This window comes from Jatropha curcas, chromosome 5, assembly GCF_041381405.1.
Source record: "Jatropha curcas cultivar XTBG-Jc1 chromosome 5, XTBG_Jcur_1.0, whole genome shotgun sequence".
Lineage (NCBI taxonomy): Eukaryota > Viridiplantae > Streptophyta > Magnoliopsida > Malpighiales > Euphorbiaceae > Jatropha > Jatropha curcas.
In genome coordinates this window covers 26,570,994-26,595,040 of record NC_143155.1, presented here as the reverse complement: position 1 = coordinate 26,595,040, position 24,047 = coordinate 26,570,994, and the positions used below count along the sequence as shown (strand labels likewise).

At 33.9% G+C, this 24,047-nt stretch overlaps 6 protein-coding genes across 6 annotated transcripts; 3 read left to right on the top strand and 3 right to left on the bottom strand.

The window, feature by feature from the left end:
* The first annotated feature begins 2,707 nt into the window (after window positions 1–2,707).
* ERS1 (ethylene response sensor 1) lies at window positions 2,708–6,671 on the top strand. Its single transcript, XM_012227434.3, has 6 exons — window positions 2,708–2,897; window positions 3,626–4,555; window positions 4,846–5,214; window positions 5,329–5,595; window positions 5,884–6,011; window positions 6,199–6,671. The coding sequence occupies exons 2-6, from the start codon at window positions 3,650–3,652 to the stop codon at window positions 6,443–6,445; spliced, it is 1,917 nt and encodes a 638-aa protein (XP_012082824.1). The 5' UTR covers window positions 2,708–2,897; window positions 3,626–3,649; the 3' UTR covers window positions 6,446–6,671.
* A 766-nt stretch (window positions 6,672–7,437) lies between these two features.
* LOC105642567 (Ribosomal protein L19e family protein) lies at window positions 7,438–9,707 on the bottom strand. The gene is made up of 5 exons (XM_089721191.1): window positions 9,531–9,707; window positions 8,493–8,615; window positions 7,889–8,202; window positions 7,716–7,774; window positions 7,438–7,627 (listed from the first exon to the last, which is right to left on the bottom strand). Exons 1-5 carry the CDS (start codon window positions 9,640–9,642, stop codon window positions 7,603–7,605), a joined length of 633 nt encoding a protein of 210 aa, XP_089577317.1. The 5' UTR covers window positions 9,643–9,707; the 3' UTR covers window positions 7,438–7,602.
* A 956-nt stretch (window positions 9,708–10,663) lies between these two features.
* On the bottom strand, window positions 10,664–13,073 carry LOC105642566 (subtilisin-like protease SBT1.5). Its single transcript, XM_012227432.4, has one exon. It carries the CDS (start codon window positions 13,031–13,033, stop codon window positions 10,772–10,774), a length of 2,262 nt encoding a protein of 753 aa, XP_012082822.1. The 5' UTR covers window positions 13,034–13,073; the 3' UTR covers window positions 10,664–10,771.
* A 4,598-nt stretch (window positions 13,074–17,671) lies between these two features.
* On the bottom strand, window positions 17,672–19,116 carry LOC105642565 (ethylene-responsive transcription factor ERF071). The gene is made up of 2 exons (XM_012227431.4): window positions 18,711–19,116; window positions 17,672–18,619 (listed from the first exon to the last, which is right to left on the bottom strand). Exons 1-2 carry the CDS (start codon window positions 18,883–18,885, stop codon window positions 17,850–17,852), a joined length of 945 nt encoding a protein of 314 aa, XP_012082821.1. The 5' UTR covers window positions 18,886–19,116; the 3' UTR covers window positions 17,672–17,849.
* Window positions 19,117–20,493: 1,377 nt separating this feature from the next.
* Window positions 20,494–21,526, top strand: LOC105643299 (protein SEED AND ROOT HAIR PROTECTIVE PROTEIN). Its single transcript, XM_012228404.4, has 2 exons — window positions 20,494–20,865; window positions 20,942–21,526. The coding sequence occupies exons 1-2, from the start codon at window positions 20,664–20,666 to the stop codon at window positions 21,268–21,270; spliced, it is 531 nt and encodes a 176-aa protein (XP_012083794.1). The 5' UTR covers window positions 20,494–20,663; the 3' UTR covers window positions 21,271–21,526.
* Window positions 21,527–22,833: 1,307 nt separating this feature from the next.
* On the top strand, window positions 22,834–24,041 carry LOC149496479 (uncharacterized; the record flags this gene model as incomplete). Its single annotated transcript, XM_089721017.1, has 2 exons — window positions 22,834–23,653; window positions 23,752–24,041. Coding segments are annotated over exons 1-2 (1,047 nt in total), but the record flags the coding sequence as incomplete, so codon positions are not given.
* Between the last annotated feature and the right edge of the window lie 6 nt (window positions 24,042–24,047).

Below are 24,047 nucleotides of genomic sequence, written 5' to 3'. Positions count from 1 at the left end.
TATGTTTTTCTATTGGCTGGCGGTGCCATTTCTTGGAAGAGTGTGAAACAAACTCTACTGGCAACCTCCACCATGGAAGCTGAATTTGTAGCATCTTATGAGGCATCCAATCAAGCTATTTGGCTGAGAAACCTTGTCACTGGGCTGCGTGTAGTAGGTGGAATAGAAAGACCACTGAAGTTGTATTGTGACAGCAGGTCAGCCGTTTTATTCTCCAACAACAACAGGAGCTCTTCTCGATCAAAATACATTGAGATTAAGTTCTTGGCTGTGAAGGAGAGGGTACAGAGTGGACAGATATCCTTAGAGCATATTGGAACAAACTCCAAGATTGCGGATCCGCTTACAAAGGCAGTGATACCGAAAGTTTTCCATGAGCACACCGCTCATATGGGTATCGTTTTGTTTGAGACTGTCTAGTTTTAGTGGGAGTTTGCTCTTTATGCATACATTATGTTTTTGAATGCTCTATTTTATTTTGGATATGTTTTATTATGAAATTTTGTTGAGTACTCATTTTGGTTGATGGTTACACTCTGTATTATTATTATTGTTTTGCTTGATCTCACTTTTGTTGGTGACCAGTTGGAAACAGACATGATGATCACATTACATGTAGTTTTCATGCTACACTTCTATAATGAATCTATGTCATTTAGGGGTATTGGTAATGTAGTTGATGATGAACTTAGTCATGAGATCTATGGCGAATGTTTCTTCAGCTCTTTATCAATATAACTAATGGACGAGATTGTTTTTGGATACCTTGTATGACTGCGTTTGTTGAGCTCATTTTGGTGTATGTATTTTATTTAACATATGTTCGCCCAAGTGGGAGATTGTTGGATTTAATTTTCTATTGTGGGCTTAATATGTAAAATTAAATATGTACAGCAGTCCAATTGTAAAGTCAATTTCAAATGTGGTCTTGATTGTGAATAATTGACTATTGAGGTATCAACTAATTATAGATATTAAGTGTAGAGACCATTATATAATTCCTATTTCGTTAAAGGACCGAAATAGGAATTGTACTAACCCTACAGGTATATAAAGGTCGTGGTCCCCAGAGGAGTTGAATACGATTCAGTTTTACGTTCCTTTCGTACTGCTTCCGCAAAATCGATTCTTCAATTCTCTGGAAGGCTGCAAACCTAATTCTACACATCAAGATCGACGAACAACGATGTCAGGTACGCAACCTTTTCTTATTCAATCTATTTTGTTGAATCTAGTGGTGTGCATGATCTAGGTTATTGTGGAATTATTTGAGATTAATTCTTAACAGAAAAGCTCTCCAGTGCTTGTCCAACTATGTCTATGACAATGCTAGTTGTACCAGTTGTTGTCATTTCTGGACCCGATTCTATGCATCTCAAAGGAATGATGGCTGCCGAACATGGGCGCGTGAACTCTCATAGATGCATCGCCAATAGTAATACAATGGATTACAATTTTGTCGCCACCTGTTTGCTTCTTTCATTTGAGTTTGCGGAAATTCAATCGAAATTCTTGTTTTTTATCTTACAAACTTTCTGCATGTCATTTCAAGGAAATTCAATTTTAAACTCGACCACAAATAATTTTATCCGCTCACCTTTTATTATAATTAATTAATTGCTATACTATATATACCCTTCTTTTCTCTTCCAATAATTCAACCAAACATACTAATTATTATTATTATTATTTTGTCACTATTATGGCATATAGTGGTTTTAATTTCCTTAACCAATTATGAAAATCTTTAAATTAATAATTAAGGGTCTGTTTGTTTTCTTAAAATAATTTACATGAAAATATTTTTATAATTTTTCGTTGTTTAGGGCGCCTAGGAAAATAAGTCAATGAAAAATATTTTTTTAGTTAAAGAAAATTAAGTTATTTTTTTAAGAAAAATAACTTTTCATTTTCAAGAGAGTAAAATATTTTTCAAACATTGACAAATTTTATAAATTTATATTTTTTAATCATCATAGTTACTACCACCAGTCATCATTTACCACCAACCATTACTACCGGCCATCAGCGGCTTTTATAATTCATATATATTCTTTTGCATTCTTTTGATATTTGACAATAAAATTTTTAAATTATAAAATTTATATTATTTTTAATATTTTTTATGGTCTTTTAAGATAAAAATTTTAATATTTTTGATTAATTTTTAATATTATAACCAAACAATAGAAAATAAGTTATTTGAAAAATATTTTTCCGCAAATTATTTTCCTGCAAATTATTTTAAAAAACAAACAAAGCGTCTAAGTAATTAAATATTTAATATCTCATAATATAAGATGTTAAATTAAAAAAAATTGAAAATTTTAATTATGAATTCCTTTAATTCAACACCAGCTTTACGTTCTCATGTTTATAATTTATTTATGGATTCATCTGATTCAACATCGGATCATGAATATGAATTTTTCTAGTTCAAAGTCAACGTTTTCACATTCTTTTTTTTTTTTAATTATTTAAAAAAAAAAAAACTACCCAACGAATTAGGTTACGGAGTTGGGTGATGGCCCACTTTCCTACTTAAAGGACACTATCAATCAACTGGCTGCCAAACTGGGATGCCTAATCCTTGATCTGCACGTGCGAACATCACATGAACGAGCCAACATTGGCACGTGTCAATTTGATTTTGAGTTCGTGTGTCAACTTAATCGTCCGTGACGCTTTAAGGCAGCTCCCTCCACTTTACTTACTTTCTGTCTCCACTTGCTTTGCTTTGCTTCTCTCACGGCTTTTGGTTTTGGCTCCCCTAAATTTTTACCAGACTCGGACATTGAGATAGAGTAATATCATTATTTGATAATGAACGGCTCAGATCGAACGCCTAAACCTCTAGAACTCATCTCTCACCATTCACTTCTTCTTCCTTACATCTGGTAAAGATTGTCTTCTTGTTTTGTTCTCACTGTTTATGAATTTCTTCATCTTTTTTTATTAATTTTGGTTATTTGTTACGTTGATGGCTTTGCTTATGAGGATATCAAAGAAAATATCAAGACTTTCTTTGTTTGCAACTGTGAATTTTATTCAATCATGTTTTGCCTACAACTATCTTTGGTTATAAGCATCATTATTTTTCAACTTCGAATCTGTTTTTGTTTATTTGACTATTCGGATGGTTTTGGATTAAATTTTTAAAATTGATGCTAAGCAAGTTGGTATGATTGATTAAATTTCAATCGTGCAGTAATAATAGTGAATACACTGGAGAAGGTTATGACTTTTTGTTTCTTATTGAGGATCAGTTGAGGTTTTTTAGCTCCTTAAAAAAGAATATGAATGGAAATTGTTTGCGTATAAGACACTTGTGGAGTTACAGTCACCGTTGAATTGTATGTAACAGATTAGATTCTAATCCTGAACATACATAATAAGGCATATCATAAATAATGAAGCAAGCAAGCTAGGGGAAAAACAAAAGAAAAGGAAAAGAGATTCATGTCGTAGTTCTACATGCTTGCTCTCTTGTTTTCTCTAATAATTTTTTTTTGGAAGTGGGAATGGCCATTTTTACTTTATAAAGTCGTACATTGCTCTGCTGGTACTATTATTACTACGTGTTCTGATTGATTTATCATGACATTTTCTTTGTGATGCCTTTCAGATTTACTCTGGCTATCTGGGAATAATGGAGTCCTGTGATTGCATTGATAACCAATGGCATCATGAGGAACTTCTTGTCAAATATCAGTATATATCGGATGTTTTAATTGCGTTTGCATACTTCTCGATACCCATTGAGCTCATATATTTTGTGCAAAAATCTGCATTCTTCCCATACAGATGGGTGCTCATGCAATTTGGTGCTTTTATTGTTCTTTGTGGGGCAACCCACTTCATAAACTTGTGGACCTTCACTATGCATTCTAAAGCCGTGGCCGTGGTGATGACTATTGCAAAAGTTTCTTGTGCCATTGTATCATGTGCAACTGCTTTGATGCTTGTTCACATTATTCCTGATCTACTGAGTGTTAAAACTCGAGAATTACTTCTTAAGAACAAGGCTGAAGAACTTGACAAGGAGATGGGACTTATTCTTACACAGGAAGAAACTGGAAGGCATGTAAGAATGCTGACTCATGAAATCAGAAGCACACTTGACAGGCATACTATATTGAAGACTACTCTTGTTGAGTTGGGTAGGACCTTAGGACTAGAGGAATGTGCTTTGTGGATGCCATCGCGGTCTGAGTTGACTCTGCAACTTTCTCATACCCTAAACTACCAAATACAAGTTGGAACTACCGTGCCGATAAACCATCCAATGGTCACTGAAGTCTTCAACAGTGCCCAAGCAATTTGTATACCTTATACCTGTCCATTGGCTAGGATCAGACCTCTCGTAGGCAGATACAAACCACCGGAGGTTGTTGCTGTTCGTGTTCCCCTGTTACATCTTTCAAATTTCCAAATCAACGATTGGCCTGATCTCTCTGCAAAAAGTTATGCAGTCATGGTTCTGATTCTCCCTACAGACAGTGCTAGAAAATGGCGGGACCATGAGTTGGACCTAGTTGAAGTTGTTGCAGACCAGGTCTTCCATGGCTCTTTGCTTAATTTCGAAGCCGGAATAGAATTGCCAGATAACTTTTTATTTTGCTGTCCCATATCCATTTGTTTAATCTAGAGATTTAATTCATGTTTCTTGCTACCTGTGATAATATGATGGTATGTTGAGAGATGTGAGAAACTAAGAATGATGCGAATCACATGTGTCTTTTGCATGCAATACTTGCACATATTGTAAGTGCATAAGCTTTCAATATAAACTTGGAGAACAGAACAAGATTTCCATTTCTGAAATCCTTTTGGATATTCCTATAGGTTGCAGTTGCTCTTTCACATGCTGCTATACTGGAAGAGTCTATGAGGGCACGTGATCAGCTCATGGAACAGAATGTTGCCTTGAAATCAGCTCGTCGAGAGGCAGAAATGGCAATTCATGCTCGCAATGATTTCCTCGCTGTCATGAACCATGAAATGAGGACACCAATGCATGCAATCATTGCATTGTCTTCACTTGTTTTGGAGACTGAGCTAACTTCAGAACAACGAGCAATGATTGAAACAGTACTAAAGAGTAGTAACCTTTTAGCAACACTGACTAATGATGTCTTAGATCTTTCTAGACTTGAAGATGGCAGCCTGGAGTTAGAAATTGGGATGTTCAATCTTCATGAAGTTTTCAGAGAGGTGAAAGTCTCTGGTTTTTTCCTGTAATATTTACTAGTACAGTTATATATATTTACCACTCTCTTTCATATAGAGACAGTGTGGTTATTCATTTTCTCTGTCTGGAACTTGTAGGTTGTTAATTTGATAAAGCCTATTGCATCCTTGAAGAAGTTGTCTATGACATTGATCATAAGCCCGGATTTGCCTGTGTGTGCTGTAGCTGATGAGAAACGTCTTATGCAAACTATTTTAAATGTAGTAGGTAATGCTGTCAAGTTCACAAAAGAGGGCTATGTTTCAATTATTGCTTCTGTTGCAAAACCAGATTCTTTAAGAGACTGGCGACCTCCAGAATTTTACCCAATGTCAACTGATGGCCACTTCTACCTAAGAGTACAGGTTGATCAATGCATTTGAATTTTGCTTGGAATTTTAGTTTGAATCTGTTATAATCTTAGAATCCATATAAAGGTATCTCTTGGTTTGTTGTTTCTATTTTGGTAGCTTAGTGGCAGTCTGGTCTGCTTATGCTGTTATATTTATGTCGTGGTTAGTTATGTTAGCCTCATCTATATGTAAGTTCTTACATATGAGCTAGTTTGTCAAGCAAGCATTGGTTTGCTGTTATTGCGGTTCTTTGAATTTAAGTATGGTTTTTATTTCACCCTATCCTATTGGTTGTTGCAGGTGAAGGACTCTGGTTGTGGTGTTTCCCCACAAGATATCCCACTCCTCTTTACCAAATTCACTCAGCCAAGAAAGGGATCAAGCCGAAATAATGGCGGTGCAGGACTTGGACTTGCCATCTGCAAACGGTAGAGCTACAAATAATATTCCAAATACACTGCATAAACAGCATCCAATTCTTAATATAATATTTTGACCAGTATAAATTGTCTTTTTTTTTTGAGAGAGAGATTGTGTTTATCCTTTGCTTGTATTGCATTTTCCTTATGTAATCTGTTTTCCTTGTGTTCACACTATTTCAAATAATTTAATCAGGTTTGTGAGTCTAATGGGAGGCCATGTATGGATTGAGAGTGAAGGCCTTGATAAAGGTACCAATGCGACATTCATTGTCAGACTTGGGCTTTGCAGCAATCCAGGTGACCGTGATTTGTCTACTCACCAAGTTGCAGCTAGAGGTCGAGCAAACCATGGAAGTGCAGATTTCTCTGGACATAAACCATTATTCAGAGATGGTGACGGGATGGCTCTTTTAAATCCGCGTTACCAGCGAAGTCTTTAGATACCAATGCAAGCAGATATCAAGATATTACGACAATGATACCGAGGTCGCGAAAATGACAATATGTATTTCTTGTTTGGGGCTAAGTTGATGAATTAATTCTTTGAAGCCTGAATATATTGAAGGCAAAATAGTACATTTCAGTAAAAGTATATTCCACAGACGAATATACAGTTGTACGGTTACAATGATAATGTGAAAGTTTCTGATAGGAGTTCATGATTCATGAGTTTGATATCTACAGCGTTTATGATGTGCTTTGCTCGAACGAAATGATATTGGCACTGGCATAGCATGTGCTAGACATATTAGCACTAGATCTGATAGGCATAAAATTTACTGAGGATCTTTCACGGAAGTGGTAGCATTAGAGGTTCGAATATGGGACCGGTTAAACAATTATTGTGTTTTTTTACTTTAATATTATTTTGATTTGTTGTTACAAGATAGCCAGTATTATAAATGCATTTTTCAACAAGCAGAAGCTGAAAAGGATAGTCGGATAGCAGGAATTCACGACAGGCATTATAAAGATGATGTCGACAAAAGCATAATCAATTCGATTTTCTTATTTCTAGCACAAAGGAAAATTCAGAAGGGAATTTCCAAGCAATCTCTCTACACTATTAGCCCACTCAGTTCAGTCTTGATCACTACCAAAACTTTAATCTATAATCTAACTTGAAGAGATTAAAAACTTTTTTCATAATATAAAATCTTTATAGGACATAGATTCCGTGTTATAAAATCTTATGAGAAAGAGGCCAAAACACATTCCTCAAAATGATTTAACCAGTTCCTGGAATTTGGCCAGATTATGCATCTTAAAACATATACAGGGTTTATCAATTTTTCAGTAGAAGATTTGAGGCCAGCCGTCTAGAAAAACAGAGAAAGATGATTAAATAAACAGCCACCATACAGGTCCTCATAGCCCCACTCGTCTCATCGTAATATCATGAAGCAATAAATACTCGAATCAAATCAAAATATAACGAAAGCATAAACATATAAACGAAAATTGATGCTACATAGTGCCAATATTTTAAACTTCTTCCATCTAAGATATGAAGTAACATAGTCTAAATCAACAAAAGACCACACCAAATCAACAAAACTATTCTGCTCAAACAACAGAATGTCAGAACCTCTGGATCTCATTTCTTGGATTTCTTAGACCCCCTGAAAAACAAAGTAAATGGAAAAAAATACATCAGACAAGGATTACTGGGCTTATTCACAGGTTTAAAATTCTATCAAATGTACTTACTCAGTTGGTTGAGATGCAGCAGCAGGCGGAGCAGCTACAGGTTTCTCTCCCCCAGGACCCTAAACAGAATTTTAACATGACACATCTCAAAATCCCCTTAATACAAGAATAACTGCAATGAACCTCAATATACAAAATCACAGAGTAGAAATTGCTTAAAATTAAAAGCATACCTGGGCCAATCGTTCCTCCCTCCTCGCAAATTTCCTTTCCCTGCTTGCCTTGTTCTTTGCCCTCTTAGCCTCAAACTGATCAGACAGAGTCTTCTCTCTAGCTTTCTCAGCCTTTGACTTGTGAATACTTTCCATAAGAACACGCTTGTTCTTAAAGACATTACCCTTCACCTTCATGTACATGTCATGGTACATGTGCTTGTCAATCTTCTTTGATTCTCTATACTTGCGGAGCAGACGCCTGAGAACACGCATCCTTCTCATCCAGAGAATCTTTGTTGGCAGCCTAGCCTCTCTTGTACCCTTGCGCTTACCTAGAATTATCCATTGCAGCTTGACAGTTAATGGAAATTTATAGAAATGAATATTATAGATGCACAATGAGAAAAGTCTACTAATGAAAACCAGTAAACTTCCCAGTATGTACTTCAGCAATGCATATTTCTTAATAAGTTCAACTCGTATCATTATTTCTGAATATCAACTGATTCAGAATTGAAAAATAGCTCAATACAGCCCATAACTAACTAAATGGCCAAAGAACATATTCATAATTTACAAATTTCAATTTCTAAAATATATACTAGTCAGGCGGAAAATATACCATATCCAGAGTGTCGCCCTTTTCTTTTGGCTTCCTTCATTCGACGTGCCCGAGATCGGGAGTGGATCTTTGTTGGCTTCCTGATGATGAAACCATCCTTAACTAACTTCCTTATGTTTTGGCCTGTATTTTGCAAAGAAAGTTTAGTTGGCAAAAAATTTCCCAATACAACCAGAATTTGTGCATATCCCACAGATGTTCAATTTGCTGTTCCAATAAATGGCATTAACAAACAAATAGATAACAGGAAGCAAATGCACCTAAACACAATATTGTAACGCAGGAGATAAATCATTTGCCAGTGGATGTGAAGTCCTGATATATAGGATAGGACAAAAATAATAATGATAATTCACGAAATGAGATAACAATATCATCCACGTATAGAAGGTTAACAACCAAAGCAACAAAGCAATGAAGTGAATATCAAAATGCAGTGAGCAGAAAGTATAAAACATGAAAATCAAACTAATTGACAACTACAAAGTCTGTAAGACTCGGAAATTATTTCTTCAGTCTTTGTCACCTGAGTAATAGATTCAACATAATACAAACGTTATTGGTTATTTACTTCGTGAAAAATGCTGGTTTCTGCTATATGAATGCACAAAGCAAACAATATTAGAAGCAACCCGGTCGTTTTAAGTGTGTGTGATGTAGGAGGAAGGAAAGTTAATTGAGAAATACATTATGAAAGATTTCTAGGATCCTTAATTTGACACTATTGGTAATGGACATTAATCATTACATCAAACTTTACCAACCAGTTTTGATATATTTCTCGAACATGAAGCCATTAATCCAACAACTGTATCAATCAAAACGAGCCCCAATCGCAAGCTACTGGCAGAAATACAAAACAGTTTGTACAGCAACGATGCAAAATCCTAATCCATTTTCGCCAAACATCATTCACACAGGCAAAGCGCACACACACAATCCACTAGGTAAATCTTAATCCCATAACGGAGGGAAATGATATATGGACAGAAAGAGAAGGAACAAAAAAAAAAAGAGAGACAGAGGTAGGAAACGCACGAGAGTTGGCCATGGAGATTTCGTTGACTTCATTGGGATCGAGCCATACCTTCCCTTTCCCACACTTGAGAACGCTCGCGGCAAGCCGCTTTTGGAGCTTCAGCGAAACCATTTCTCTCTTTCTCTCTCTCCCTCTCTGGTGGTAGCTGCTATTTGCAGAGAGATAAGAGAAGGAAATGTTAAGCGCATATATATACCACAAGACTTCTTCGCTGCATCCCTAGGGTTTCAGACATTTTGGGCCTTTTAGGGTTTATATTTCTTCTCTTTATGAATTGGGCTGAAAAATAATTCTCCTTCTAATGGGCCTATGTTACTAATCTGGCAGGCCATGTTTACTCATTTCTGGGCCTGAGGTCTTACAATGGCTAATTTCTTAAATTCCTATGTAGAATTTTCTTGCTTTGGAGCAATTCAAAAAAATTGCACTACACACTAAATCAATTCAAAAAAATCATTTGGTATAAATAAGTGTGGTAGTGTTTTTTTCACTACAAAAAGGATGATATAATAACAAATTATGATAATTTTTCTTAGACGATAAAGAGTAACCAACTGGCTTGGTGTATTAGTCTATCCATATACCAAAACATAGGCATGTTGATCATAATTTTTATTCAACAAATATTAATAGTCCAAACCGCACTTAGTGTATATATAAATTGAAAAATAATAGTTACAAACAATTTCTAAAAAATGGTGAAAAGTAACTAGTTCAAATATAATTTGTTCAAAATGCTAAAATTGAGAAAATTAAAATAATCATTTCATCATACTCAACTCAATAAAGCCCTAACCATAAATAAAAATCATAAATTAATTGTGCGGAATAACTTATTTACTTTTTATAAAAAATAAAATTTAAATGTATTTGGCCACTCTCAATTTCCAAGTGATCCTTGAAATATTTTTTTTTTAAAGATCAAATTAATTATTATACAAATTGACAATTAATTATGAAATTTAAGATGAATAATAGTTCATGTTTAGATAGAAAATTAATAGACATTATGAATTAATTGTCCACTTATTTGTTTTAGTAAAAAATTAATAAGGTGAAATATTATTTTATGAGTAATACCTTTCAAAAAACTCATATTGATTTCTATATCACCATATACTAAAAGATAAAATTCGAGAAACTACAAAATATAATTTATTAAAAAAACTTTTATTTATCTATAATTAAATTAGACTATAATTTTGGTAATAGAAGTATTGGCACAAAATAGTTTAAGTAATCAAAGCCAAGTCACCACTAAAGGTGAAGTAACTAGATGTTTCCCATCTGTCCACGTAAGCTGCCCAAACCCGCTTGGCACGCTTGCGGCTTCATGCTTCTTCTTCACAATTCGAACCTTGTAGCTCATCTTTTCACCTTTACGTTTGAATACCATCTTTTGAGGTTGAACGATTGTAATTACACCCTCTGGTTTTTTTATATTAACTGTGTAGGTTGCCCCTTCGTTGCTGACGTGCGTCACCGTTCTACTAACCACAATCTCCTTGGTGCTCTTTGATGCGTCGAAAGCAACAGAAATTGCAGGGTAATTCAGGTCCCACGGGTTAGCGCGCTTACGTCCTTTGCAGTTTACTGATCTTCGGGTGATAACTTTGATTTCTTCTTTCCTCAGACTTGACGCACATAAAAAGTTCAGGTAATCATCAGTATTCAGATCATATACAAGACCAGGGTCAAGGGCTTTTTCTGGATTGACATGTCCCGCTCCCATGTCCCATACCGTACTCTTTTTGTGGTGGGTTTCTTCTAGTATTGGATTTCCACCATTATCAGTTGCATACGCAGTTGTCATGATTGCCGATTTGATCATAGCCGGTGACCAATCACCATGGGCTCCTTTCAAAAGAGCAGCAATACCCGACACGTGTGGGCAGGCCATTGACGTGCCAGATATTATGTTGAACTCGCTGTGTCGCTTATCACCATCCAATTCGGTTATAGACGTGGCATTAGTCCAACCTGCTAAAATTTGAACACCCGGTGCAATCACATCAGGTTTCATCACATAATTAGACCTTTCGTTGGGGCCACGAGATGAGAAAAAAGCAACAATAGGTGCTGGTTTGACCCCTACTTGAGTTCCATGAAACACCATTTTAGCACGTGGTTTCAGAGAAGATGAAATATATTTTAGAACTACTTGACGGGATGAATCGTTGATAGCCAATCCAGGAATTACATGAGGATCAGCTAAACTACTCCCAACAGAATGTGGCAAGTCGGCCACAACAATGCCGACTCCACCAGCTTTCTTTACATGCATCCCTTTTTGAACACCTGATCCACCACGATAACATAATACAATCTTGCCACGCACCAGTTTCTCTTCTAGCGTATCGGCAAAACAGTATGATCCTGATTCTCCTGCAAAAATCAAAGGTAGAAATTTCTTCTTGCCAAAGGCAGTGCCAGTGTAGAGAGATATTCCATTGATAGTAGTACCATCTTCAAGTAATAGATCAGCAGGGAACTTTCTATCTATGGTACTAGCACCAACAGTGATCACCCATGGTGCTATATTTGTCACAGTAGAATATGATGGACCTGAATTTCCTGCAGCTGCGGATACAATTACCCCATTTTCCATTGCACCAAAGGAGCCAATCGCTATCACGTCCATAGACAATGGAAGAGCCGAAGTTGGACCAATGGATATAGAGATCACGTGGACCCCATCTTCGACGGCCTTGTCAAAGCCAGCAAGAATGTCTGCGCTTTGACAACCAACATCTGAACATACCTTATAAACAGCAAGCCTTGCTTTGGGTGCAATACCCACTGCAGTGCCTTTTGCATGGCCAAAAAACGAGGCGTTGTTGACTGCTTTTCCGGCAGCAATGGAGGCCGTGTGTGTGCCGTGGCCTGCAGTGTCTCTAACGGAATTTTTCCCAGAGCCAGTCCTAGTGAGGTCACGGACTCCGATCAGCTTTTTGTTGCATAATGTTTTGGGAAATCCCTCTCCTCCTTGGCATACTCCTTTCCATCGAGAAGGGATAGGGTCGAGGCCTTTATCGTTAAAACTCTCTAGTTCTGGCCATATACCAGTGTCAAGCATACCAATGATAACATTAGCACCGTATTTTGACTCGCTGGAGAGACTGTTTCGGCTGTTACTGGTTCTCAGTCCAAGAAACTGAGGTGAATGGGTTGTTTGAAGTTGGTAAACGTGATTAGGAAGCACATTAAGAATTTCAGGACGTTCTTCTAATGCTCGTGCTTGTTGTGGAGTTAACCTAGCCGAGAACCCTTGAAAGACCGACTTATAAACATGAAGAATTTCATTAGTAATTTGACCTGAGGATAAGGAATTGGAATTCAGGCCTTGGAGGATAGAGCTATACCATTCCTCCAACTCAGAGTACTGAAATGGTTTCATATCGTTTTCAACACCAACAATGAAAGTTTGGATAGTATCAGTTTCCGATGAAGCCATAAAGAGGAGAAAAAAAATAATGAAAACCCTAGACCAAAAGGTACCCATTTGAGAAGAAATCAAGTATATTGAAGAGAGAAAAAATGATATACTTAGTTTCCATGTGAATGTGTGTATTTATAGCTGAAGGTGTAACTGCTTTGCAAGAAGCCATTTGCGAAATGAGTCAGAAGTGGAAGAGAGAGAGGGAGTCTCGCTAGGCAAAAATAACAATGGCTATAACTTTCCGCTACGCGTATTAGTAACTCATTAATTATGATGTTTTGCCAAAATCTGCTGCCATTGCTGGTTAGCAGTACATTATCTTTGCAGATTTACCTAATTAATTAATTAATAAGTATGTTACGTAAGCTTCTAGCTAGTTTCTTTTCATATATGCATATGTCTACTAATGGAGTGTTAATTCAATGGTTGCTGATTGAATTTGGTTAGTGTTCAATCTATTTCTAGCTAATTTCTACAGACAGTAGACTGTAGACATGTGGAGCCACTTGCATGTGATTACTTTTTCTTTTTGTCCCTTGATCGTTATTCTAGGGAAGTTTTTGAACTGTTGGCGAAAAAAATCTTCTTTAAAGAGAACAAATCAATGATTCTGTTCGGATCAGAGTTTTCTTTTTGAAATAAAGAAAACAACTATATATGGAAAATGTCTAGGGAAATGTATTTTCCCTTATTTTAGATGGAGGAGAAAAATATTGAAAGAGCTAATATTTCATTTATTTTAAATCTGTCAATTTGTAAAGAAAATGATGGACGAAAACAGATTTCACTTATTTTTACTAAATTATTAAAATAACCTCAAATTAATTAATAAATTTTAAGCATTTCTTAAATACCTCATTATTTAAGTGAGAATATAATTTTCAATTTTTAATAATAACATTTTATTTCCTCTAAAATTTTGTTCTTTTTTAAAGAAAATTTATTTTCTTTGATTTATTATATTCAAATACAACAGTGAAAAATAATAATAATAATTCTAAAAAAAAAACATACAAAGTAAATTAACAATTTCGTATTATTTTCACCTATTATTTTCCTTCCTCCAATTTCCAAAAAAAACAAAATCTTCTGTAAAGACATATGAGTAGCCGCAGGTTAGTATTTTCATTTTGATGAAAGGACAGGTTTAGTTAAATTTCAAGGACAAACTCAAAATCCGATTGGGCTCATGCTGGGCTTTAGGCGTCTTTGCAGATAGCACCCTATTTGTAATGAACCAACGAACGCGGTGAGAGCAAAATTAGTATAATACTCCCTAAGATAGATAATCTTTCTTTTTTTTATTTGTTCTAAAATATAATTTTTTTTTTTTCATTATAATTTGTCCTTAAATTATATATTATATTCTTATTAAATTTTATCTTATTTTCAACAATCCTCATTAATTTTTATTTATTGTTCGAATAATTGCTCATTTGTCATTTAAAATGACATAATAAGAAGCTTATATGAATAAATTTATCCTTTAATTAAAATAATTACTACATTTTTAATCTGTGTGAAAATAGAGAGTGACCTATCTTTTTGAGACAAAAAGAGTACCATTTTGAACCGATTTAACTCCGTCTCCGGTTTCTTGATGCAAAAATTGGAACTTTATATTATTTATTTACTTATTGCTCTTTTTTTGTTTGTTGAAGTTGGTAAGATAATAATTTTCCAGTAGTAGGCAATACTGAGCCTACAAATAAATCCATTTCTGGATAAGATCTAATATACTATTGTTTGGTAACATTGTTCGACTTGCTAATATAGATGGACTTACTACTATTAGTTTATTTTTGAAATCAAGTGTTTGAAAATGTAAAAATTTTGGGAGATTTGAAATCCCCAACCGTATGATAATTCATATTTTTATAATTTTTATTTTTTTTTATTCCTTATATTTGACTTTCAAGTGTTAGTTAAAGCCATAAAGGTGACTTCAATTGGTGTTATTTATAACTTCAAATAATAGTTGATAGTAATTAATTAGAATTCTTTTAACTTGCTCCCTCCCTCCGTTATATTAAACTAGCATTAAGCACCAGTTTTTTTAAATTGTGGTTTTTTTTATAAATTTTGTCGAAATTAAATTTTAATTCTAATTAGTTTTTTTAAAAATTAATTTGTATAATGAAAGCTTTTAATATTAAATTCAAGATTAATTCTTATATTTACCCCTCAATATATTGGTTTAAAGTTTAAAAATATTTAAATGTTAAAGGTAAAAAATGAAAAGTTCTTGCAAATCTAACTGTCTGTTTATCTTTTGATTTTCATCTTAAAAAATTTAAAGTAACAATATTTATTTTTTTCGTTGTATAAACTTTAATTCTGGGCTTTTCTTAGAAAAATAAAAAAGAATTGAATTACAAATATTCGAAAAAGAGATTAATTTGCAGCTGAATTAAAACCGATAATTTATGTAAAAGGAACTAAATCGTAAAGTGATAGCATTATTTTTAATTGGTTATGCAAATAATAAAAATGTAAAATATTATATTTAATATTTTCATCCAACAATACCACATGTACTCGTAAAATCTCCACTATTGTTCAAAGACACATCCCACAATCGTGATACCCTTACTTTTATTTTCCAATCATCTCTATTTGTATTCAAATTTTCAATTATATCGTACTTTTCACTTGTATTAGATAGTTTAAGACAATAAAAAAATATTAAATAATTTTTAGAAAATGAGACCAAAAACGTTTGAGTAAGTACTACTTACCTCATTGGTGAAAATAGTTGAAATGCAGAAATTTTGAACTTTAAAAAAAAAAACGAATAATATATTTAAAAAGAGGGATCAATACATTTTTGTCAAAAATACATAAGAATATAGCGATACAATTTATATATATAGTATTTTTAAGAAAGTTAAAGTGTTTTTTTAGAGTGAACAATTTAAAAATTTAAAAAAGTGTATTGCTATACAATTAAAAAAAATAAATAGAAAACTAATAAAACTACACAAATAATCAAATTAAACATTGAAAACATTAATAACACTAATAAAGTGTTGAAATGTTTTGGTAACTTCACAAATTTGAAGTCATTAATACATTTGTTATTAAATTTTATTATTTTTTAAAAATTAAAAATTAATAATAATTATTTAAAGCCGTTAATACATTAAATAACAAAATCAAATCAAACTAAAAAGACTAATTCAAAACAAATTCAAACCAAAACAATGCATTAAATAATCAAATCAAATCAAATCGAAAACACTAACTCAAAATAAATCCAAATCAATACATTAATACGTTGTATGATCAAACCAAAAACACTAATTATAAATAAATTCAAATCAAATCATGTCAAGTGGAAGCCTAATTATAGAAATATGCCATATGTCAAATTAAACTACCAAGTGGATATGCCACATGTCAACTTTCTAGGGAAAAAAAATACTTATTATATATATTGATTTGATAATTTTTTATTTTTTATTTTATTTTTATAAAATTTAAGTAACATTGATTATTTTGTTTCAACTATGCCCTTATTTAGATATTCAAATTTTTTTTTTCAATTAAACGGATATTAATTAATGAGTAATTTAGTTAATTTCTTTTTTTTAAATTGAAGTGATTTAGTAGTTATTTTCTTAATTTTTATGAAAAATCACAAATTATCAAATTTAAATAGAGAGAATTACAATTAATTAATTAAAATATGAATATTGCGAAGGGCATATATCTAACCTGTTTTTTACTCCAACAATTCTCTCCATAGCTGACAATGTTAAAAAATTCAAAAAGGAGGAATTTTTTGTTATTATTGGTTACATTACATGTTTGGATAGATTGCAGTACCATAGGTCCCACTAGTCATACTGTCGTAGAGTCTGCACGTTGCATTGCGTTAGCGCGTTGTGCCACGCATCAGAAACGTACAAGTTTTTCATGCAATGGGCGCCCACGGTGAATTGTGTAATCCAACGGATGGAAGCCCGAAACCAGCAACGCAGTCGCAAGTTTCAAAATTGGCTGCGCTTCCTACTCCTTAGGTAGGTACCCCACACCGCACCGCAACTAACTTTTGTTGTTACCTTGTCGGTATTTCATTTTGACATTTTTGACCTTCTATTCACGCGCTCACGAATTCTTCCTTATCTCCGATCTACATTTATTTCCAACTAGCGCCTCCAATTATTTTGTTGACCTTTTTATTTCTTCAAATAATAAAATAAAGTAAAATAAACTTTATAAAAAAAATATATATATTTCTACTAGGAAAAATAAAATGCTATGTTAGATTCATTAAAAGACTAATGATCCATAAAAAATAACATGTTACTTTAATTAATGAAATGACAATTTATGCAAATTATTTAATTTTTCTTTTAAAAGGATGCAAATTACTTAATTAATTCACTGTAATTTTACTTTTTTGGGTCGCACCACAATAAAATGTCAATTTAATCAATGGAAATGAAAATTTATGTAAATTATTTTTTTTTTCCACATGTGCATCTACAGCAAGCTGATTTAATACAATTGTCGGTCTTAAATATTTTTTAAAATGAATTATCGATCTTAAATTGTTGAATGAAAGAATGAGAGAAATAATAATTATTTAAATTAATTTATTTATTTTTATCCATTTTTTAAGTTTGCAAAATTAACCATTATTTTTTTTTACTGAATCGATCAGTTTGATTATTATTGGAAGAATTTCAAAGAGGCTTACATAAATACAATTGTTTAGACATTAAAACATAAAATAAAATTTACGCATCACAAACAATATGAAAAGCATAACGCAAAAAATCATAATTTCCCATAATTACATATTCCCAGCCCCACCAAAATACAATAAATTTAACAACATAACAAAACCAAAAACGATCGCCGATCTCCTTTGTTAGAGAGCAGAAGACGTTACCGGAGCAGCAACACTATCATCGTCGAAGTTCCAGAGATTTCCAACAACGCTTTCCTGAGGAGCCGTATTCGGTGCCGTTGACTGCCCATCCAGATAAGGAATCTGATAAAATTTCATGTAATTCTCATAAGCCATTAGTTCCTCTGATAATTTCTGCAGCTCGCTCTCTTGCTGCTCTGATTCTAAGTCCACTATCACTACCTCTCTGTTTTTCACTTTCTCCACTTCCATTTTCTCTTCTTCCTGTTTAACTTTTACTTCGCCCATGTAATTATTGCCTATCAGTGAGTAGGCTTCCTCCTCTGAACCAGACCCAGAAATCTCTTCGCCAGAAACGATAACAGGTTCGGTGTTCATACCATTTGAATTATAAGATCCAATATGGTTTAAATCGTAACCGAACCCAAAATCATAACTTTTGGGAGTGTTGTTGAAATTACAAGTGAGAGGCTGATAAAAAGGAGGATTGTTTCTATGATTATGTCCGTTAAGGTGATTTTGAGAAATGGTGTAGGAATCATCCTCATTAGGGAAATTGACTTTGGCTTTCTTGCCTCGAATTTTACGCGCTTCTCTATCGTAAGCTCTCGCAGCTTCTTCGGCAGTGTTGAAAGTCCCAAGCCAAACACGGACTCCCTTTCTTGGATCACGAATTTCAGCTGCCCATTTGCCCCAGGGTCGTTGTCTTATACCTCTGTACAAGTTCTTCCTTTGCCTTTTTTTAGGTGTCTTCTCTACTTGCCTATCACCTGTTTGTATAATTTCCTCAATCAAAACCAATTTCTCTAAAACCTAAACAAAGAATGGGAGAAAGAACATAAATTGAGCATAGTCAATTACCTGAAGCAGGTTGGGATCTTTTAAGAGTGAACGAATCATGGTTGCCGAATGAGCTCGGATAAGACTGGAAGGGATTGAGTTTAGAGAAGGCGGATTCAGGCCAGAGGTCAGAAGAGGAGACGCCACGGCCACGGTTGCGAGGGATGAGATCAGCTATAATAGCACCGCCACACATCTTTACCAAAGCTAAGTAATCTTGGGTTAGAGTACAGAAAATGCTTAAGGTGTTGATATAATAACAGGGTTTAAGGAGAAGTGTGAAGAATTTGTAACTTGTAAGTAAAAATGAAAGAGACGAGGGGGTTTATGTATGAGGAGGAAATGAGACGGGGCTGTTACAAGTTGGCATTATGGAAGGTTCTTCGGATGCGCCTTCCTTTCCATTTTTTAAGATCTTTTACCGTCTTTGTTTTGGTCTTTGCGTGGATGACTAGGCTAGGGTGGCAATGGGCTTGGTTAAATTCGAAAAATTACGATTTTTTTATAATTCTTCAATTGCTGAGTCAGACAAAATAAATTATTGGAAAATAGTAAATGCTAAGTTGGTTACTGTTGGGATATGCAGGGTGATTTCAGAAATTTACTTTAGTAACTTTTGACAATTTTTTAGCCTAATTTTTAATAATTTTTTTTCCTAAATAACACAGGTAGAGTATACGATAGATATAACATTTCTCGACTCATTAAATTGGTAAAAATTCGTGTAATTGAGAAAATTCAAATTTGAAACATCACACTTCTCGTATTAGTAAGAAGACTAATTAAAACACAGCTGATTGATTCAAAATGTCATTAAATAGATTCAATAAAATAAAATACAATGCATAAAGTGAAAATAAATAATTTATTAGAAATTATTTTAACTTGTGCAACAGAATCTAAGTGTATGTTTTTTAACCGGCACGCAAGTAATTTTTAATTAAAGGATAAGACTATTTAACTTGTCAAGCAAATCTGGGCATAAGATTTTCGTACTTCGACCTTTAGACCACTTGCCATAAATAAGCTATGTCATATTTGGTAGACAGGTAGAGACAATTTTAAAATAGAGGTCAAAACCTAATATTAACATAATTATATGTATAATCAATTAATTAATAGGGCATAACGGTAATTTACGTCGAGTAGTGAAAAAGTAAAAACCGCTAAGCACGCTGGATATGTCTTAACTCGTGGGCTATTATTATATTATATATGCATGGCAGCATGTGGCTGTTTTTCTAATTAGGAACGGCCCGATAAATCAAGCAAGATAACAAGAAGTCGTAAGCCCAGCCCAATAAATCAAGCATGCGGTCCAAAATCCAAACACAATGAAAGGAAGAATAAAGTAGTAAAAATTAGAATCTTGATTAGGGTGCTTATTGATGTTTCATTATAAATTTAAAACTAAATAGTTAATGGATTTTTTATATATTATCAAATCATAATCACTTTAGCAACACTGGTTAGTGGATAATTGGTGAAATTGGAATGATTAACCAATAACTGAAAATTTTTAATTTATTTAAAAATAAATTTAATAAATCAAAATTGATTAAGTAATTCGGAAGAGGTTGTGTTTCAAATTCAATCTATAAACTACATATATAAATACACATATAGATACCAGAAATGATATTGATGCGATACAAATATGTGTGTTTTGTAAATATCATGAATGACATTAAAGAAGTGTTCCACACCAGAAAAAAAAAAAATATATATATATATATATATTCAAAATTAAAATGTTGGTGCTCCATAGAATTCAATTCTACTGCCAAACCCATAGACCTGAAGTTATGCTCTTCACGTTGATAGGGTTATAATTGATTTTGGTTTATATCGTGCAACCAATGAATTAATCACTCTGTTTATTTGCCCTAAAAATCAAGAAATGTAGATAGACTATCATCCTTATAGGAAGGCGTGGTGGTAGGCCGTTAACCACATCAAGTACTCGAACATAGAATGGTTGGCTCCGGCATCCCTTTCTTTTTGGCACCCTTGCTGCTTGTCTTGTCACTCGCAGCCATCACTTCGGCTGATTATGGCGATGCCCCAAAACCAGTCCTCACTTACCAAAACTCAGAAATTAAAGAAAAGCCACTCCCGATAGGCATTCAAGGAATCGTTTTATGCAAATCAGGCAACAAATATGAACCAATCCAAGGTATGTAATTTATGCAGCCGATCAGTTTCTTCATAAGTATAAAGAACTGGTATTGATCTTGTACGATTAAATGTAGGAGCTGTGACAAGAGTTACATGTTTGGGTGTGGAAAAGAATGGGTACGAAATCGCACCTTTCTCGGTGTTGAGCTATCCAACTGATGAAAATGGCTACTTCTTTGCCACATTATTTCCTTATCAGATCAGCAATGACTTAAAGATCACAGAATGTAAGGCATTCTTAGAAGACTCTCCATTGGAGAACTGCAAAGTTCCAACAGATGTTAATAAAGGCATTTCTGGTGCTCTTCTTTCGTCTTATCGTCTCCTCCATCACAAGAACATGATATTGTATACTGTCGGACCTTTCTTCTACACCCCAGAAGAAAATAATAATGGCTATTAAAATTTGTTTTTAGTGGTGGCCTTTTTTCTTTTTTTTTTTTTTTTTCTTTTTCTTTTCTTCTGTTAAATTCTTAATTGGGTTGATTGGAATTAATGTGTGTAACATAGTTTTTGTTGAATTTAAGGGAATTGTAATGAGTTCTGCATTTAATAAGCTCAATTGGTTTACGTTATCTATTCTCTTGTATACTCGTTCCATTAATGTAATTCCAGAAAGTATAATTTGAATATGTATACAGTATATGTACAAGTGTCTGTTTTGTACCAGGACAAAATCAAAATAAAGAAGTGGTGTCGTTTTGGAATAGGAAAAATTTCCTCATAGTTTCTGAAATGGCAGTATAAAACCGCTTTCATTGGGTCAGAACCTGAATCAATCTTCCCTTTGCAAGAAGACCATGATATCTTAAAGAAAATCCCATTACCAGAAACAGCGCACCAAAAATTAACGCAATTAAGAATAGGGAACTGTGCATTTTTCATATTCCCAACTTCCAAAGAACGGTTTTTTTTTTTTTTAGGGGAACTCAAAAATTTTAAATTGTATATTCATTTATCACTATATTATACCTTGAATTTTTCTTACTGCTTCGTATTTTTGTTTTTTGAATTTTTTTGCAAGGGAATAATGTCTTAATGTGTTTTTTTTTTTTTTTTGTTTTTTTTTTCAATTTAAAATGTTAAGCTGGTATTAATTTCATTGAGAATAGATTAATTAATTAATAAGTTGATGCATTTTATTGAACCATTTTCCTCTATGCAATTTTACAATTCAAGTCCATTCCCCAGAATTCTAAAGGTAGACTCAAGGCTAGTTTGGATTTACTGCTATTACTGATAGATGATTTTATTTGGGAAAAAGGGATAGAAATGAAATAATAAATAAAATTTTGCAATATTGTTTCTATCGGCCTAATTTTAGAAAAAAAAAAAATTCAAAATCAGTTTTTGACAAATAAAATATCATATTTCAAAAATCTACGATGCCAACAAAATTACACTCTATTTTATTTAACTTCTAAAGTCTGCTCTTTACATTGCGATGTCAAACGAGTCCTTATTTCATAAATTGGATACTTGCTTTCACCTCAGTTATCAAGATTTGATTTTTGGGTGTTACGTTAAGGGAAAAAAATTATTTTCTTTGTTTCTTTCTCTTAAGTTTTTGAAATAGATGGTTTACTTGTGATTAAAAAAAAAAAAAAAAAAAAATCTAAGTCACCTAATAAAATGGTGTAATTATATTTCTTGATTGACTCTCCTAACTTTTGAAAAATTTTCTTTGATCCCTTTAATGGTAGAATCTGAGTCCTTACCTGAAGAATAATAATAATAATAATAACGATTGACAAATCAAGGGTTGTTGGTTGAAGTTTTGGTCGTCACGTCGCACCTGATCGATGTGCTGACTCCTTCAGGTAATTAAGCTTTTCACGTTCACTTCATTAAAATGCCAACTGGGCATATACCTAATACTTAATACTTCCCCTCTATCTATTTGATTCCTATACTTTATTCTTAATTTCCTAACTCACTCAGTATAAATATGGCCTACTTAGTCCCAATCTAATAACACATACTCCCTTTTTTCTTCATTTGAGCTTGCACGGTTATATTTCATATACCTATGGCATCCACTCGTTTCTTCTTCTCTTCATCTATCCTTCTTCTGTCATTTCTAGTCATTGCCTCTGCTGCTGATTATAGCTCAACACCTACACCAGAAAGTGTCAAACCTGAAGATGGGTCCAAATACAATCCTAAACCAGAACCTGTCAATGTAAGACCTGATGATCACTATAGCCCTGCACATAAATGCAAGACTGCCAAACCTGAAGATGGCCACAGCCCTAAACCAAAACCAGACAATGTAAAACCTGATAATGACTATAGTCCAAAACCTAAACCTGAAGAAGACAACGTCAACCCTGATCACTACGGGTATAGCCCAAAACCTCAGGCCGAGACTGAGAAACTTGAAGATGTGTACAGCCCAAAACCTAAACCTGAAGAAGACAATGTGAAGATTGATCACTCTGTTTACGGCCCAAAACCTGAATCTGAATCTGAGACTTGGAAACCTGTAGATGGGTATACCCCGAAATCCAAGCAAGACAATGTCGAACTTGAAGGATATGGTACTAAATCAAAACAAGATAATTTGAAACCTGAGGATCGCGAGTACAGCTCAAAACCAAACGTTGAACAACCAAAGGTAACCGCTCCCAAACCAGAGACTGTCAAGCCAGATTATGGCCTTCTCCCAAAACCAGACACCGCCAAACCAGGTTATGGATATGGCCGCAGACTGGAAAATCCACTTGCAATTGCTATTGAAGGGCTTGTTCTGTGCAAATCGGGTTCGAGCTATGTCCCTGTTGAAGGTAATTAATATCACTCAACACGCTTTATCAATCTTCCATTTTAAAGAAAATACTCTTTTAATTCTGATTAAGAGCTCTTATTTGGTGAGTATATATAGGTGCGGTGGCACGGATAACCTGTGCAGCTTTGGACAAGAATGGGAACAGGACACCACCAATTTCGTGCTTGACTGGTGCAAGTGATGCAAAGGGCTACTTCTTTAAATTACTTTCTGTTTTAGGGCTCAATGATGATAATATAAAGCTCACAGACTGTAAAGTTCAACTCGAAAAATCCCCATTGAAAACCTGCAATGTCGCTACAGATGTCAACAAGGGGATTACTGGAGCTCTTATTTCTTCTTACCGCATTCTCCATGACAAGAAGATCAAGTTATACTCTGTTGGGCCCTTC

Bases quoted from the DNA above. Each gene is read 5' to 3' on its own strand.
- LOC105642567 (XM_089721191.1), bottom strand. From the start codon at position 9,642: ATGGTTTCGCTGAAGCTCCAAAAGCGGCTTGCCGCGAGCGTTCTCAAG. The intron at 8,616-9,530 runs GTGCGTTTCCTA...TGCAAAATACAG, and splicing joins AATCTCCATGGCCAACTCTC to GCCAAAACATAAGGAAGTTA. The intron at 8,203-8,492 runs GTATATTTTCCG...GGATAATTCTAG, and splicing joins AGGGCGACACTCTGGATATG to GTAAGCGCAAGGGTACAAGA.
- LOC105643299 (XM_012228404.4), top strand. From the start codon at position 20,664: ATGGTTGGCTCCGGCATCCCTTTCTTTTTGGCACCCTTGCTGCTTGTC. The intron at 20,866-20,941 runs GTATGTAATTTA...GATTAAATGTAG, and splicing joins CAAATATGAACCAATCCAAG to GAGCTGTGACAAGAGTTACA.
- LOC105642565 (XM_012227431.4), bottom strand. From the start codon at position 18,885: ATGTGTGGCGGTGCTATTATAGCTGATCTCATCCCTCGCAACCGTGGC. The intron at 18,620-18,710 runs GTAATTGACTAT...TTATACAAACAG, and splicing joins AAGATCCCAACCTGCTTCAG to GTGATAGGCAAGTAGAGAAG.
- LOC105642566 (XM_012227432.4), bottom strand. From the start codon at position 13,033: ATGGGTACCTTTTGGTCTAGGGTTTTCATTATTTTTTTTCTCCTCTTT.
- ERS1 (XM_012227434.3), top strand. From the start codon at position 3,650: ATGGAGTCCTGTGATTGCATTGATAACCAATGGCATCATGAGGAACTT. The intron at 5,215-5,328 runs GTGAAAGTCTCT...TGGAACTTGTAG, and splicing joins TTCATGAAGTTTTCAGAGAG to GTTGTTAATTTGATAAAGCC. The intron at 5,596-5,883 runs GTTGATCAATGC...TGGTTGTTGCAG, and splicing joins ACTTCTACCTAAGAGTACAG to GTGAAGGACTCTGGTTGTGG.